This window comes from Peromyscus leucopus, chromosome 1 (assembly GCF_004664715.2).
Source record: "Peromyscus leucopus breed LL Stock chromosome 1, UCI_PerLeu_2.1, whole genome shotgun sequence".
Classification (NCBI taxonomy): Eukaryota; Metazoa; Chordata; class Mammalia; order Rodentia; family Cricetidae; genus Peromyscus; species Peromyscus leucopus.
In genome coordinates, this window is record NC_051063.1 from 183656522 (window position 1) to 183672576 (window position 16055).

The 16055-nt window shown below is 47.1% G+C and overlaps 2 protein-coding genes across 2 annotated transcripts in view; one reads left to right on the forward strand and one right to left on the reverse strand.

The window, feature by feature from the left end:
• Positions 1-16055, forward strand: part of LOC114685786 (zinc finger protein 667-like) — a 185079-nt gene that overhangs the window by 70411 nt on the left and 98613 nt on the right.
• Positions 989-13297, reverse strand: LOC114685770 (zinc finger and SCAN domain-containing protein 5B-like). The gene is made up of 4 exons (XM_037202263.1): positions 12958-13297; positions 9245-9915; positions 1975-2066; positions 989-1199 (listed from the first exon to the last, which is right to left on the reverse strand). Exons 1-4 carry the CDS (start codon positions 13295-13297, stop codon positions 989-991), a joined length of 1314 nt encoding a protein of 437 aa, XP_037058158.1.

Here is a 16055-nt window from a genome sequence, read left to right on the forward strand (position 1 = left end):
GCCACGCAAGCGCTGGGGTCAGACGAGGAGGGCATTCTGGGCAGCTGCCAAGGACTTCCAGAGCCTCCCTGGGGCTGTGTCTCCGGATCAGGCAGTTACGTCAGGCGAGGGACAGTGTCAGAGGTGGGGAAGCCCTTCATCGTCTCGGTTCTGCTATCAGTGATCCGTGTCGCACTGACAGAACACTGTAAGCCCCATCTTGGTGAGCCAGCGTTCTGTGTCCTCCCCCAGGTTCGTCTCCACCACCCGCTTTGTTCTCCCAGCCCCAGGCAGTGTCTGCTCCTGGGATTCTATCAGCCCAAGTCCCCTCCAGTCTCCTACTCCTGTTCCCCTCGGCCCTGTTCAATCCCGGGGACCCTCCCCACCTCTCCCTTTAGTCCTTCCCGCACCTGATCTCTCTGCACTCTCAACACTGGGCTGATGGAACCCTCTCCAAGCCAGCAGGGCGTTCATGAAACTGTCCCAAAGGAGGAGAGAAAGGAAGTGGAGAGGGAGAGGGGGGAGAAGAAGAGAAGAAAAGAAACAGGGGAAGGGGAGGGGAGGGGAAAGGAGGGAAGAGAAAGAAGAAAAGAGAGGGGAGGACAGAGGAGAGGAGGGGAGGGGAGGGGAGGAGGGGCAGAGGAGAGCAGAGGACAGGAGAGCAGAGGAGAGCAGAGGACCTCTATTGCTGACTGAGGGGTCTACCCTGAGCCTTAAACTGGGGTATCTCCTGGTCCTCACTTGTCTCTGACACCTTCACTGACAAGCCCTCCACCTCAGGTCACCTTTCCATCTCCAGTCTCCCTTTAAGCAGCGGCTCTCAACCTTCCTAACGCCCCGACCCTTTAATACAGTTAGTTCCTCATATTGTGGTGACCCCCCACACACCAACCATGAAATTATTTTCGTTGCGACTTCATAGCTGTCATTTTTTCTGTCATGAATCATAATGTAAATATCAGATTGTGACCGCCCTCCCCCCCGGGGGCCACGGCCCACGGGTTGAGAATCACTGCTTTAGGGGCTTTCCCACCACAATCTTGGTTTCTTTGCCGCCTTCTGAGACTCCAACATAAACTCGCGCCTTCCATCTCCCCAGCGATGTCCGACTCTTCTCTACACCCCCTGTCCTTGCCTTGCTCGGGGCACCGGCATCACAGGACAACGGACGCATGCGCAGTGTCCATTCAGAGTGACCCCCACTTCCTGGTTGTTTCTTACTAGGGCCAGGGAAACTTATATTCAGAGACGGGAGCACAGTAGCCTGATACACGCTCAAGAGGAACTCAAGAGGCTGCTAGGCGCATTGTTTAGTGTGTGTGGGGGGGGGGCGCGTGTTTGTGCATAGGAAGTGCAAGTGAAGGAGCTGAGCCGCCACAAGGGGGCGTCTGTGCGCGCAGTACAAACTAGTGTCCTAGGCTACACTGTGCCCTATGCTCCCTGCCTTGGGCAGAAGGGAGAACCAAGTATAATGACACATATATATATGCGAAGAGGCCATGATAAAACTCACTACCCTGGCCACCCAGTGGTGGCGCACACCTTTAATCCCAGCACTCGGGGAGGCAGAGGCAGGCGGATCTCTGTGAGTTCAAGGCCAGCCTGGGCTACAGAGCGAGATCCAGGACAGCTCTGTTACCAAGAGAAACTCTGTCTTGAAAAAGCAAAAAACAAACAAAAACAACTCACTACTCTGTATGCTAGCCTACAAAGTAAACTTTATATATATATATATATATATATATATATATATATATATATATATATATAAAATGTTCATATCATGTGTGTAATATATGCACATTTGACAGCTCTTCACGTCTGCATTCCACATCCTCTGATTCAGCCAACTTCAGATGGTTAAATATTTGAAGAAGAAAAAAAAAATGCACCAAGGCTGGGAGGTGGCTCATTGGGTAAGAGCACATACAAATGTGAGAACCTTAGTTCAAGTCTCCAGAGCCTTCCAAAGAAGCTGGGCATGGTCACGCCCACCTGTAACCCCCAGCGTTGTCGGGGATGCACAGAGAAAGAACATTAGCTGGAGCTTGCTGGCTGCCAGCTAGTGCCACGTCGAAGGAGAGCTCCTGCCTCAAAAGAATAAGGTGGAGCAGATCACCACTCCCCCCCCCACACACAAAGAGAGTTACATCCATATTGAATGTTGCAGACTTCTTGTCACATCACTTCTTCAACAATATGGTGTACTAGTTAGTTGCATAGAATTTTGTTGCATCAGCTGTTATAAGGTTGTTTTTTTGTTTGTTTGTTTTTTTGTCGAGACAAAGTTTCTCTGTGTAGCCCTAGCTGTCCTAGAACTCTCTGTGTAGACCAGGCTTGCCTTGAACTCACAGAGATCCCCCTGCCTCTCCCCCGCCCCCCCAGCAATGGGATTAAAGCGTGCACCACCACCACCTGGCCTTGAGGTGATTTAATATGAGATTATGCATAGATTATATGCAAATTGGGACACTTTTTTTTTAAAAAATATGGAATTTAAGCATCCATTGATTGTGGTTTTTAGAAGCAGATGTTTGAACTACTTTCCCCTGGATCCTAAGGGACAGTTGTTACGTGTGTCTAAATTTTTTATGCACACAAATGTAGATAATTATGCATACACACAAAAATCTTTAAAAGCCACCATCAGTATTAAACTTGTCACTGGAGTCAGGAAGCATGGAGCCTGCCTGTAAACCCAGCACTGGGAAGGTGGAGGGAGCAGAATCAGGAGTTCAAAGCCAGACTTGGTGACTTAGCCAGTTAGAGGCCAACCTGAGCTACAGGAGACCTGGTTTAAAAACAAAACAGACCGCAGCGCAACTGTCGGCCAGTGAGACGGCTTGGCAGGGAAAGGCATTTGCTGCCAAGACCAGCAACCGAAGCTCTAGTCTCTGAACCCACACAGTGAAGAGAGAGAGAGAGAGCTGACTCCTGGAAAAATGGTCTTTTCTGACTTTCACATGGACAGGGTGGCGAATGCAGACTTGTGCATGGTGAAAACAAAACAAAACAAAACAAAACAAAAAACTGTAAGTAAAATGGGATTGGGAACAATATAAACATTCTCCATTGTCCTTTCTCTGTGTTATCAAGTGTATTTGATGAACACATGTGTACTCTCTTTAGATCAGACACAGGCAAAAATCACTTTAAATTAATGAGCACTGAGTAAAGGCAGGCCACCCTCGGGGGCCAGCAATTGACAAACGATGTTTTCCAGGTTCTCGGAGTTAACTTTCTGGTGCTAATTTAAAACGGCAGCTGGCAGGAATTGAACTTCACTCTCCCGGGACTCATTAAAAGTGGTGTTAGGCGCTCCCAGGCTCCCACGGGGACTCTCAACAACTCTCATCGCCATGGGATCTCCGTGGCCAATTTACTCCACCCATCCTGTGCGGGCACACACAAAAACAAGCACCAAAGAGGAAGAAAGATAGCTTTGAGTTGGGCAGGAGGATTTGGGAATAAAGCAATTTGAACCAATTCAAGAGCTAAACTCTGAAATAGCTAGTGAGTGTTGCCGCGCTGTGCTGGGGATTAATTAGCCAGCTGTCCAGCGTGCACCAAAGATGTTTTGACATTGTGTTCTTTCTTCAGCTGTTGACCTGATGGCAGGCGCCACTGCTGACGTTTCTCCATCCTCTGTGGCTACCTCTGCGCCGTCGAAGGACAAGTCTGATCCCCAGCCCCCTACGAGCGCTCTCAGCGGGCTCCTGAGCACACTTAGGCTCAGTAATTGGCATTCTTGGAGACACCGTTTTACATGTTGGTTGTGTGATTGCTGGTTTTTTGTTTTTCCTGCTCACTAAATATTCCTCAAGAAACTTTGTAATTAAAATGCAAGTGGTGACTCCCCCAGATGGCTCAGTGGGTAGATGGGGCACTTGGTCCCAAGCGTGATGAAACCTGAGTTCCATCCCCAGGACCCAAAGGATGGTAAGAGAGGCCAATGCCGGTGGGTTGTCCACTGCCCTCCATGTGGGTGTATGTGCACAAGGTATAGACATACAAATAAACGGATACACAAAACTTCTAGTACCAATAGTTTTCCTGTTTCCAATGACGGAAACTAAGACAGATGAGAAAGCACAGATCTCCCTGTAGATTTCTCTGTATGACTTTCTCTTGTCTCGACATTGTGTGCTGTAGAAATTTCTGGGTGTACCATACATCTGGTTAGCTAGCTAGCTTTTGAAAAAAAAATTCAGTTATCAATATGTTTGTTACAAAGAGATCCCTTAGATTAGTAAATGAAGCTCTTATTCTTTAGTGGGCACTAAGTCATGGTTGGATGGAGAATTAGGCTCTGATGTTGCTGCTATCCCACAGCAGAAGAAAAGGCTTTGAAAGTCTCCACTGGCAATGACAGGCGTTGGAGGAGAACACTTTTAACCCTGGGCAACGTATACATGCATTGAAGTAGTATATGGTACCCAACAAAGAGAGTTTACAAGTATCTGTTAAAAATGAAGGCTGGAGAGAGGGTGGTGAAGATGACTGGCTCTCCTTACAGAGGACCTGGGTTCGATTCTCTGCACCCACCAGACAGCTCACAACCATCTGTAACTCCAGTTGCAGGGCATCCAACGCCCTCTTCTGGCCTTCCAAGGGCACTACAGGTAAAACCTCCATAACGATAAATAAAAATTAAAGGAAAAATAGGGGCTGGAGAGATGACTCAGTATTTAAGAGCATGTACTCCACTTGCAGATCACCTGAGCTGGATTCCCTCATCACCCACAATGGTGGCTTGCAATTCCAGCTCCAGGAGATGCAACATCCTTTTCTGGCCTCTCCAGGCCACTATACTCTCATGCACACATCCCACTGTCCCCCGACCCCCCAACCACCACACACATATACACATTTAAAATAAATAAAATTTTTTTTAAAAAATGCATAAGCCAGGCGTGGCAGCACTTGGGAGGAAAGGGCAGAATGGTTAGGAGTTCAAATCAATCCTCAGCTGTGACGAGGATTTCATGCCAGCCCGGGCTACATGAGAACATGTCTCAAAAAAATGTAATATTGAAAAACAAGCTATGCAGAGAAAAACAATGGAAGCATGAAATTTGCAGGCAAATGGATGGAACTAGAAAAAATCATCCTGAGTGAGGTAACCCAAACCTAGAAAGACAGTCATGGTATGTACTCACTCTTAAGTGGATTCTAGATATAAAATAAAGAACAATCAGACCACAACCCATAGAACCATGGAGGCTATATATATAGCATGGAGGTCCCTAGGACGACTGTGGCTTATAATAAATTTCAGTTTTACTCAATTACTGAGCAAGCCTCAATGAAACATCTCACTATTAAGATAAGAATACATACTGCATCAAGCTGGTAATAGAAAAATAAATTAATTAATTAATTTTAAAATTAAAATTTTAGACTGAGGCATGAAGATCGCAAGTTCAAGACCAGCCTGGACTATAATGAGTTCCAGGACCCTGCCCCAAAATTAAAAAAAAAAAATGTGACTCAGTAGGAGTATGCTTGTTCAGAATCCAATGAGAGGCTGGAGGTGTGACTCAATGGCAGAGCACTTGCCTAAGGCGCTGGAGGCCCCAGGATTGATCTTCAGTACTGACAATAAATAAAAAAAATTAAAATAAAAAATAAATAAGTCCTGGCATAACAAAGACAAGCTATGATCCAAGCAAGAGACACTTACCTACTAATAACAACCTCATCGATTTCATTGTCATGAGAACAAAATAACTCACGATGAGATTTACAAACCATAGCAAATCTGAGACAGGGAGATCATTCAGAAGGTGAAGGCACCAGCAAGCCCAGTGACCAGAGTTCTATCCCAGGCTGTGCCAAGGTGGAAAGAGAAATGACCTCCACAGCTTGTCCTCTGACCATCACATGGGCATCAGGACACATATTCACCCACCTCCAGACGAGAAAGAAATAAATGCAGTTAAAACCTGGGGACCTGGAGATGTGGTTAGGGTACAGTGATCTTGCAGAAAACCTGAGTTCGGCTCCCGGCACCCACACTGGGCAGCTCACAACCTCCTCTAACTCGAGTTTCAGGGAACGGGTTTTTATCCTCTTCTGGCCTATAAACACATATTTAATTTAAAATAAATCTTTATTTTTTCCCAAAACAGGCTTTCTCTGTGTCGCCCTGGCTGTCCTGGAACTCACTCTGTAGACCAGGCTGGCCTCGAACTCGGAGATCCACCTGCCTCTGCCTACAAGAGCCAGGATTAAGGTGTGCACAGCCATTGCCCCTGCAACATTAGTTTATTGTTGTTGTTTAAATAAATCTTTAAAAAACAAATTTGGGGAGATGGGAATGGTAGGCAAGTTTAGCTTCCCACTGCATGCACAAAACTCTACGTGACTTCAAATAGATGTGGCTCTTATTGTTTTATCGTCTAGAATGCATTCCCTCGGGCTGGAGAGTGGGCTCGGGGCTTAAGAGCACTCCCAGCTCTCTCAGAGGATCAAGGCTGCATTCCCAGCACCCACATGATGGCTCACAACTACCTATGACAGCAGCTGCAGGAGAACTGATGCCTTATTCCGACCACCACAAGCACACGCACAGTGCACAGGGCACATAAAACAAGACATCTAAAGACACTAAGAAAAGCATTCCTTTGTTTGAATCATGGAACGGTTGCAGCATTACCTAGTCAAAGCCGAACCAGCCTGCCCCACAGGTCAGAAAAGGGCCTTTGCTTCCACCTGCTGGACATTTTCCTTAACAATGACAGATGCTCACTTAAAACATAAAAAGACAAAACTTTAAATTTATGCTGGATGCCCTGGCTCAAATCTGTAATCCCACAACTCCAGATGCCGAGCAGGAGGATGGCAGTGATTTCAAGGTTAGCCTGGAAAACAAGGAGAGATTCTGCCTCAAAAAGTTTTTTGAGCCCAGGACTCGGCACCAATGCACAGCTGCCTCCCAAACAGATCAAGCCAAATGACTGTCTCACACATTCAGGGGGCCTGATCCAGTTGGGGGCGCCTCAGCCTTTGGTTCATAGATCCTGTGCTTCCATTCATTTGGTTATTTGTCCCTGTGCTTTATCCAACCTTGGCTTCAACAATTCTCGCTCATATAAACCCTCTTCTTTCTCACTAATTAGACTCCCAGTGCGCCACCAGGGGCCCAGCCGTGGGATGTCTGAGTTGGCTGTTTGAATCCTGGGACTTATGCAGGGACACTTGGCTCGGCTGGGATGGGGGAATGGACCTGCCTGGACTGAGTCTACCAGGTCGACCCCAGTCCTCGGGGGAGACCTTGATCTGGAGGAGGTGGGAATGGGGGGTGGGCTGGGGGGGGCGAGAGGGGGAGAACAGGGGAATCTGTGGCTATTATGTTGAACTGAATGGTGTTGTAAAATAATAATTTTTAAAAAAGCAAAAGCAAAAAGTTAAAAATAAATAAATAAAAATAAAAACCCTTATTAATAAAAAAAAAAGTTTTTGAGCTCCACATGGTGGATATGATGTGCAAGCCAGTAATCCCAGAACTCTGAAGACAGAGGCAGGAGACTGGCCCATCACCATCCTGAGCAGTATCGTTCCAAGTCAGTCAATGCTACATATCAAAACCCTATCTCAAAAAGAAAAAAAAAAGGAAGGTCTGTCAGTGGTGGCTCAAGCCTTTAATCCCAGCACTCAGGAGGCAGAGCCAGGAAGGACTCTGTGAGTTCGAGGCCAGCCTGGTCTACAGAGCAAGATCCAGGACAGGCACCAACATTACAGAGAGAAACCCTGTTTCCAAAAACCAAAATAAAAATGAATAACAACAATAATAATAGTGATAATGGGGACATAAACACAACTATAAAAGTCTTGTCCTTGGACAGATACCAAGAAATTCATTGGAAAGTCACATTTTACAGTGTTATGAGGAGAAAAACATCACTCCCATTTTGTGACGCAATGTTGACAACTTGAGAATTACAGCACCAAGTAAAAACAAATATAACAAAAACCTGCCAAGGAGGGGCATCCTCAACACTCTTTGCAGAGGTATGAGTCCAGTCACAAGTTCATGGCCAATCTGGTCTACATAGCCCAGTTGTCTCTTGTGTTTCAAGCTAGCCTGGGCTACATAGTGAGTTTCCAGGACACCCAGTGACACATAGTGAGATTCTGTCTCAAACACACACACTCATCAGTGGGGCACAGTGAAACACAATTGTCCTCAGACCTTCAAAAGATGAGACATCACTTTAAGTGCTCCGAAGCTGTTGCTATGTAACAAGGGTAACCTAGCAACAGTCTCTCTTGGAAAAGACTTCAATCTGGATACAGACTCACAAGGATGCCTATCTTTTTTTTTTTCTTTATTTTTTTTTATTTTACAATACTATTCAGTTCTACATAATAGCCACAGATTCCCTTGTTCTTTCCCTTCCTGCCCCCCTCCCCTTCCCCCCAGCCCACCCCCCATTCCCACCTCCTCCAGATCAAGGTCTCCCCCGAGGACTGAGATTGACCTGGTAGACTCAGTCCAGGCAGGTCCACTCCCCTCCTCCCAGATTGAGCCAAGGGTCCCTGCATAAGTCCCAGGTTTTCAAACAGCTAACTCATGCAATGAGCCCAGGAACCTGGTACCACTGCCTAGATGCCTCCCAAACAGATCAAGCCAATTGACTGTCTCACCTATCAGAGGGCCTGATTCAGTTGGGGCGCCTCAGCCTTTGGGTCATAGATCCTGTGCTTCCATTCATTTGGTTATTTGTCCCTGTGCTTTATCCAACCTTGGCTTCAACAATTCTCGCTCATATAAACCCTCTTCTTTCTCACTAATTAGACTCCCAGTGCTCCACCAGGGGCCTAGCCGTGGATCTCTGCATCCAGATTCCTCAGTCCTTGGATGGGGTTTCTGGCACAACTATTAGAGTGTTTGGCCATCCCATCACCAGATTAGGTCAGTCCGGCTGTCTCTCGGCCATTGCCAGCAGTCTTTTGTGGAGGTATCTTTGTGGATTTCTGTGGGCCTCTTTTAGCTCTTTTGTTTCTTCCTTTTCTCATGTGGTCTTCATTTTACCATGGTCTCCTATTCCTTGTTCTCCCTCTCTTTTCTTGATCCAGCTAGGATCTCCCGCTCTCTTTCCCTCGAACCCTTGCCCTTCATTGCTCCCAGTCATGTCCAGGCTGTTCATGTAGATCTCAGCCATTTCTCCGTGTCTTTCTTGGGGTCCTGTTTTCCAGGTAGCCTCACTGGTGATGTGAGTAGCAGTCCAGTCATCCTTGTTCCACATCTAGCAAAGGATGCCATTCTTGAATGGATTTTCATGTGTCGTTTCAGAGTCCCCTGCTGTCTGAAGGCCTTGTCACACTCCTTACATCTGTGAGGTCTTGAGTCGCTGTGGGTTCCCAGATGGACACTGAGGTTGCCCTTGTGGTAGAAGCATGTTCCACAGTGCTCACACTCATAAGGCTTCTCCTTTGTGTGGATCCTAAGGCGACCCAGAAGGGTGGACTTGTGGGCAAACCTCTTGCTGCAGATTCTGCACACGTAAGGCTTTTCACCCCTGTGGATGCGCTTGTGGACCCGAAGGTCTGAGGATTGCACAAACCCCTTTTTGCACACGCTGCACTCAAAGGGTCTCTCTCCTGTGTGTGACCTCTGGTGGATGATGAACTGAGACCTGTACAGGAAGCTCTTCTTGCATTCACTGCACACAAACTTAGCCTGGCCAGCGAGATGATCAACAGGCTCTACAGGTCGTAGGGTAGCAAGCCCTAGCTGCCCATCTTCTGTCCTGTCCACACAGGAGGCCCCTCCTTGACAAGTGGGAACCTTGTCTCCATTGGAACTAGAAAGACTCTGAAGATCTGTGTGTGCAGCTAAATCTCTTCTTTCCAGAACATGGGTGAACGGTGTGACAGCATCTGTATTTGTATCTTCCTGGGGCATCTTCACATCCTCTCCTCTGACAGAATCTGATGGAGGGAAGTCCACATACAACATTTAAAACTTGAGAGTCCCTCTCAAAAATGGATTGCATTTATTTACTTGATTATGGAGGGAGGTGGCACCCTAAGAATGTGGAGGTCAGAGGGCAACTTTTGGGTTAGTTCTCTCCTGTCACCATGAGGGTCCTGAGATGGATCACAAGTAATCAACTGGAGGGCCAGTACCTTTCGGCACTAAGTCACACAACACTGGCTTGGGTATTTAGCTCAGTGGTAGAGCGCATGCCCAGCAAGTGCAAGGCCCTGGGTTTGGTCCTCAGCTCCAGGGGATTGGGGGACACAAACACTTAAAGATCATCCCAATCATACCAGAATCTTTAGAACTAAACTCTGGTGCTGGCTGGGGACATCCCATCTACATCTCAACCCTGAGAGCTCAGCCTGTAGAATGCTCTGGAAGGCTAGTGACAGAGGGGGTGGGAGGGGGTGGTCAGCTTCCTCCCACAGGAAGGGAGTGCTGGGCAAGGAGTAGTAAGTCCCAGTCAGTTCCCACCTGGAACTCACCAGAACCTTGTGTGGGCTCAGGGTCCTGAGGGCTCAACACAGAGGTCTCATCCCTCTCCTGCACCAAGTCATTCCCCGGGCTCTGCTTGGGTCTTGGGTCGTCCTGTTCTCTGATCTCAGGAACTATATCCAGCTAAACTTCCTCTTTCTTGACAGGGGACAGAGAAAAATTATGGGTGTGTGTTCCTTCAATGGAGAGGTAGAGCATAGACATCTGTCTCTACTTCCTGTGGCCCACTCAATTTCCCCAGTTGTAGGAATGTTCACACTTCCATGACCTACTCCCATACCCCACATAAACCAATACTCTCCTCTTACTTGTAAGTCTGCCATGAACGTGAAGCCACCACATCTCTGCACCTCATATTGGTTGCTATTTTAATTCTCTATGCATGATCTTCTCTGCCCTCACTCTACAAGCAAAATGCCTCTCAACCTTGGTGCTATTAAGATTTGGGCTAATGAGGCTAGAGGAAAGGCTGCTCAGAGCTTAACATTGGCTGCTGTTGCAGAGATCCTGGGTTTGAGTCTCAGCAGCCACAAGGAGGCTCACAGCCATCGGTAACCCCAGTTCCTCAGGTGATGATGGGGATCTGACGCCTTTTCACTTCTGCAGGCAGCAGGCACACATGGGTGTCAGATACACACAAGCAAAATACCCATCCTATAAAATAGGATAACTTTAAAATAAATTGGTGGTTGAATGATTATTTCTGATGGGGGGGGGTCCTCCTCTGCTACATATTGTGGACTTCCAAGTGATAGCGACTGAACACTGAAAACTCTTAGCCAGGTGTGGTACTGAACACTTTTCATCCCAGGGCTTGGGGAGCAGAGGCAGACAGATGTCTGAGTTGGAGGCCAGCCTGGTCTACACAGCTCCGGGACACCCAGGACTATTTAGAGACACCCTGTCTAAAGATAATATGATCTACTAAGATTCTAAGATGCAGAGTTGGGAGGCTAAGAACAGGGCAGAGTGTTTCAGAGAGGACACCCCTGCATTCATGAGCTCACACAGCTGGAGATGCCTGCAGACTCCTTCACAGTATCCAGCCAGACACATTCCAGCCTGGAGGGAGAGGCAATCAGGAATCCCCACCCTGACCAAGGAGCTATGCACATGGGGACGGAGAGCGTTTTTTGTTGTTGTTGTTGTTGTTTTGTTTTGTTTTGTTTTTTTTGGTGTGGCCCGGAGGAGGTGGACCCTGCTCCGGTGAGAGCCTCCACACCCAGGGCCCTTATGGATCCCGCAAACCAGACTTAGGGGCAGGGACAGGGTATTTTTAAGAGGACCAGAAGTTGGGAACTGGGGAAGTGGTATGGGTCTGGGACAGGTAAAGGGAAGAGTGGACAGTGAAAAGAAACTTTCCTGACGACTTTTGGCCTCACTCTGGACCTGAGAGACTCTGCAGGAGCACGGACCCCTTCCTCCCCCGTCACTGTGGCTTCCTTCGCTCATACCCAGTCAGACATGGTTATTCCACTCGGTTTTTTCCTGCTTCTTCTCTTGTATATGGTGCTAGGGCTTTGTGCAGCAAGCACTCTGTGGCTGAGCCACAAGCCTCTCTCCTCACTGGTGGATTCTAGGCCTGTGTTCTACCTCTGCCCTCTCTGTTGGCTTTTAAAATATTTTCAGTTTAAATTCTTGCCTATTTGCCCAGGCTGTCCCTGACCAAAATGGTGTGTAGCCCAGACTAACCTGATACCTGATACCTTAGCCCTCTGAATGGCTTCGAGTCCAGGGTAGCATTGTGTTTTATCAGCTTTATTTTGATTGTGGACTCACATTTATTGTTGGAGAGAGGGTCTCACTATGTAGACTTAACTGGCCTGAACTCAGATTCTGCCAGATTCTCATGCTTCCTGAGAGCTAAGCCTAAAGGCTTGTACTACCCTACCTGATCCTTCCTTCCCCCTTTCCTTTAAAAAAGTATTTACATATCTATTTTATATCCCCACAAGAGATTTCCCTCTGTCCTCTCCTATCTCCCCGACTCCACCTCCCTGACTGCTCTTCCAGAGGGCTCTAGTTCAATCCCCAGCACCCACAAAATGGTGGCGCAGAACTGTTTGTAACTCTAGCTCCTAGGGGATCAGATGCCCTCTTGTGGCCTGCATGAGCACCACACACAGATTCAAAGGGGAAAAAAACAAACAAAAAAAAAAAAAAAACAGACAAAAGGAAACAAAAATAAAAACCCAAAACAAGGCTTCTGCACTCTGACTCAAGATGAGCCTGTTAGCTTACAGTGTTTCTGATCTGCACAATTCCTTGGCTCTAAGCCAAGTGTCTGGGCCACATTCACAAAGACAAAACAAGCCCATAAAGGTCCCCAGACATTGCCATTTATCACTTGGGAAGCCCAAACCCTCCTCTTAGGAACCACTGACTAAGCACAGGACCCTCAGTGGGTTCTGCCTCCAGGTCCCCACAGCCCCAAGGCTGTCCTTTCCCTCAGCCCACAGCCAAAGCCATGCTTACCCAATGTTGAGGTTTCCCGCCATCCCTCAGCATCTTCTCTAACTCTTGGCAGCTCTTCACTCCGCTCTCCTTCACTAAGGCCTGCAGTTCTGGAGGCATGGAGATCATGAACTGCTCCAACACCAGCTGATCCAGGATCTCCTCCTTGCTATTCAGGTCTGGTCTCAGCCACTGATAGCACAGCTCAGAGATCCTCTTCAGATCCTGGATGGGGTCTGACTGCTCTGAGGGGCTGAAAGCTCTGAACTTCAAGTGCCAGACCTCAGGGCTGTAGTCTTCTTTTTCTGAATTCCAGTCCTGGGATGTAGGTGATGGTGTCTGCTCTGAGGGGAGGCTGTCTCGAGTCGTGTTGATAGCCATGTCTGCTGGGAATATTCCCTTAGTCTCTGACAAGTTGGAATTCTATAAAATGACTCCGGTCTCAACAGACCTCCTCCTTTAACCACAGGGATGGGCTCGGTGTTGGTCTAGAAGCCTGGGAGGCAAGAAGGAGCCAGATCAGTTTAACTCTCCTGCCTCCTAAATGTCTTCACTCCTTATAATATAAGCCCTCCCCAAACACACTGATACTGTTTAGTAAAGCAGAAATTAATGCATTCTATGGATCTGTAAATGGCTCAGGGTACAGGTGTCTCCAGCCAAGCCCAATGACCCCAGCTAAATCCCCTGGACCTACTCAGTGGAAGGAGAGCACCAGCTCTGACAAGCTGTCTTCTGGTCTCCATGTGTGAGACCTGGCACCTACCCCATTCCCAAAGACAATTAAAAAATAATCAATTACTGTAGTCCAGCTGTGTATGATGGAACATCAGTAATCCCAACCTAGAGACAGGTGGGTGCCAGATGCTTGCCATAATTTTGAAACCTCCCTCGGTTATGTATAAAGTACCAAGTCTAAAAGACATGAGGGCTACAAGAGACTCACTCTCAGAATCCAAGAACATGGCCCACATCTTTAATCCCTATGCTCCAGAGGCAGAGGCAGGAGGATCTGAGTTTGAGGGCAGCCTGGTCTACAGAGTGAGATCCAGGAGAGGCACCAAAGCTACACAGAGAAACCCTGTCTAGAAAAACCAAACCAAACCCCAAACCAGAACAAAAGCATATGGATATGGTAGCACAACCCACAATCCCAGCACTGGAGACACTAAACAAGAAGTGTTGTTTGGAGCTAGCCTGGGCTACAGAGCCAAATTCAGTTGCAGAACACAACAAATACATAGAAATTATCTCATTCTACTCTTCCAACTCTGTGTTCCTACACGTGCTGGCTTTTATGAATCAATGGTTCCTGATCTCATCTTCAAATGAGCACAGGTGGGATTGTTTCCACCATCTGCACACAGAAGTAATAGTATTCTTCTCTGTTGTGTTTTCCACACAGGGTCTCTGTGTAGACCTGGCTATCCTGGAACTTGACCAGGGAAGCCCCAACTCAGACATTCTGCCTGCCTCCATCTCCCAAGTGCTGGGATTAAAGGTTTGAGCCACCACACCTGCAGTCCCACGATTTGGGAGGTGGAGGCAGGCAGCTCTTCAGTCCATGACCAGCCAGAGCTATGCAGTAAGACAATGTCTAAAAAACCAACCAAAAGAAGAAGCAGAGTTGGGTCATTTTGGGGAAAAGACAAGGCACTTGGTATTTGAGGGCACTAATCTATAATGTTTTTAGTAACAAAAAGCATTTTTAAAATAAGAGGACCTGTGGGTTTGATGGCACAAAAGGAAGCCTTATTTTTTCCTTGTTACTTAACATTTGAACGAGTAGCACAAAACATAGCTCAACATACACCAAAATGTGGCTTATAGTCCACTAACCCCACAGACAATCTAAACAAAGGCATGGACTAGCAAGTATGGAACCCTGGCTGCTCTTTCAGATAGGAGTTCAGTTCCCAGCTTACACACTTACAAACTCACAGAATTTCTGCTGGATGTGGCGACCCACACCTTTAATCCCAGGGAGGCAGAGGCAGGCAGATCTCTGTGAGCCAACCTGGTCTACACACTGATTTACAGATCAGCCAGGATATATAGTGAAGCTAAACTAAATACCCTTACAAAATTATTAAATAAATAAACTTAAATGGTCATTTGAAAATTTGGTACAAAAGTTGAGAGAAAAAATAGTTGTAGCTGAGTTAGTGGTGCACACCTTTAATCCGAGTTTGAGGCCAGCCTGGTCTACAGATCAGTTCCAATCACAACTTTAGCCTGCGCCAAACTCTGAAGGCACTTTAACTCAATCATAGAAAGACAAGATGAAAACAAAATTTTTTTTTTTTTTTTTTGTTTTTCAAGACAGGGTTTCTCTGTAGTTTTGGTGCTGTCCTGGATCTCTCTGTAGACCAGGCTGGCCTTGAACTCACAGAGATCCACCTGGCTCTGCCTCCCAAGTGCTGGGATTAAAGGCATGCGCCACCGATGCCCAGCAATGAAATAGTTTTTAAGTGATTATCTGTGTATGTGGGTGTGACTCTGTGTGTGTGTGTGTGTGTGTGTGTGTGTGTGTGTGTGTGTAGGCCGGGGCAATGCTGTGTATCTCTTCCTCATTCATGGTCTACTTAAAAAAAGAAAATAGGCGTTGGACTGAACTCAGGTCCTCACACTTGCCCTGCAAATGCTTTACCGGCTGAGCTGTCTCATAGCTGTTAGTAAACTCCTGATGGGGTTCCTAAGCTGCAGACCGAAAGAGCCTAGGCAGTATTTGTCATCTGGCAACACTTGCGGAGCTGAGAACCGTTCTGTGAGCTTGAGCAAAGCAGGACTAGCATGCTGCCTGGGCATTTAGCCTAAACAAATGCTGCTCAGCTCTCACCTTTTTGCCTATATCTGCCACAAAGAGCACTGACTGCTTTTTGGTAGGCATCTACTACGAAGGATCACACTAGTGTCCTGAGTTGACAGAAGCTAAATACTTTAGTTCTCAAAACTCAGCAAGATTTGGCAGTGAAACCTTCAACTATACTAATATCCAAACATTTCAATGCAGACACAGTATTTCAAATAGTGTCAAACAGAATTAGTGGGCAGCAGTTCATACAAAGACACATAACTGGCCTAAGTACCGAGAATAAGTGAATGTCCAGTGCTCAGCCCAGAATGGGACACCTTGATC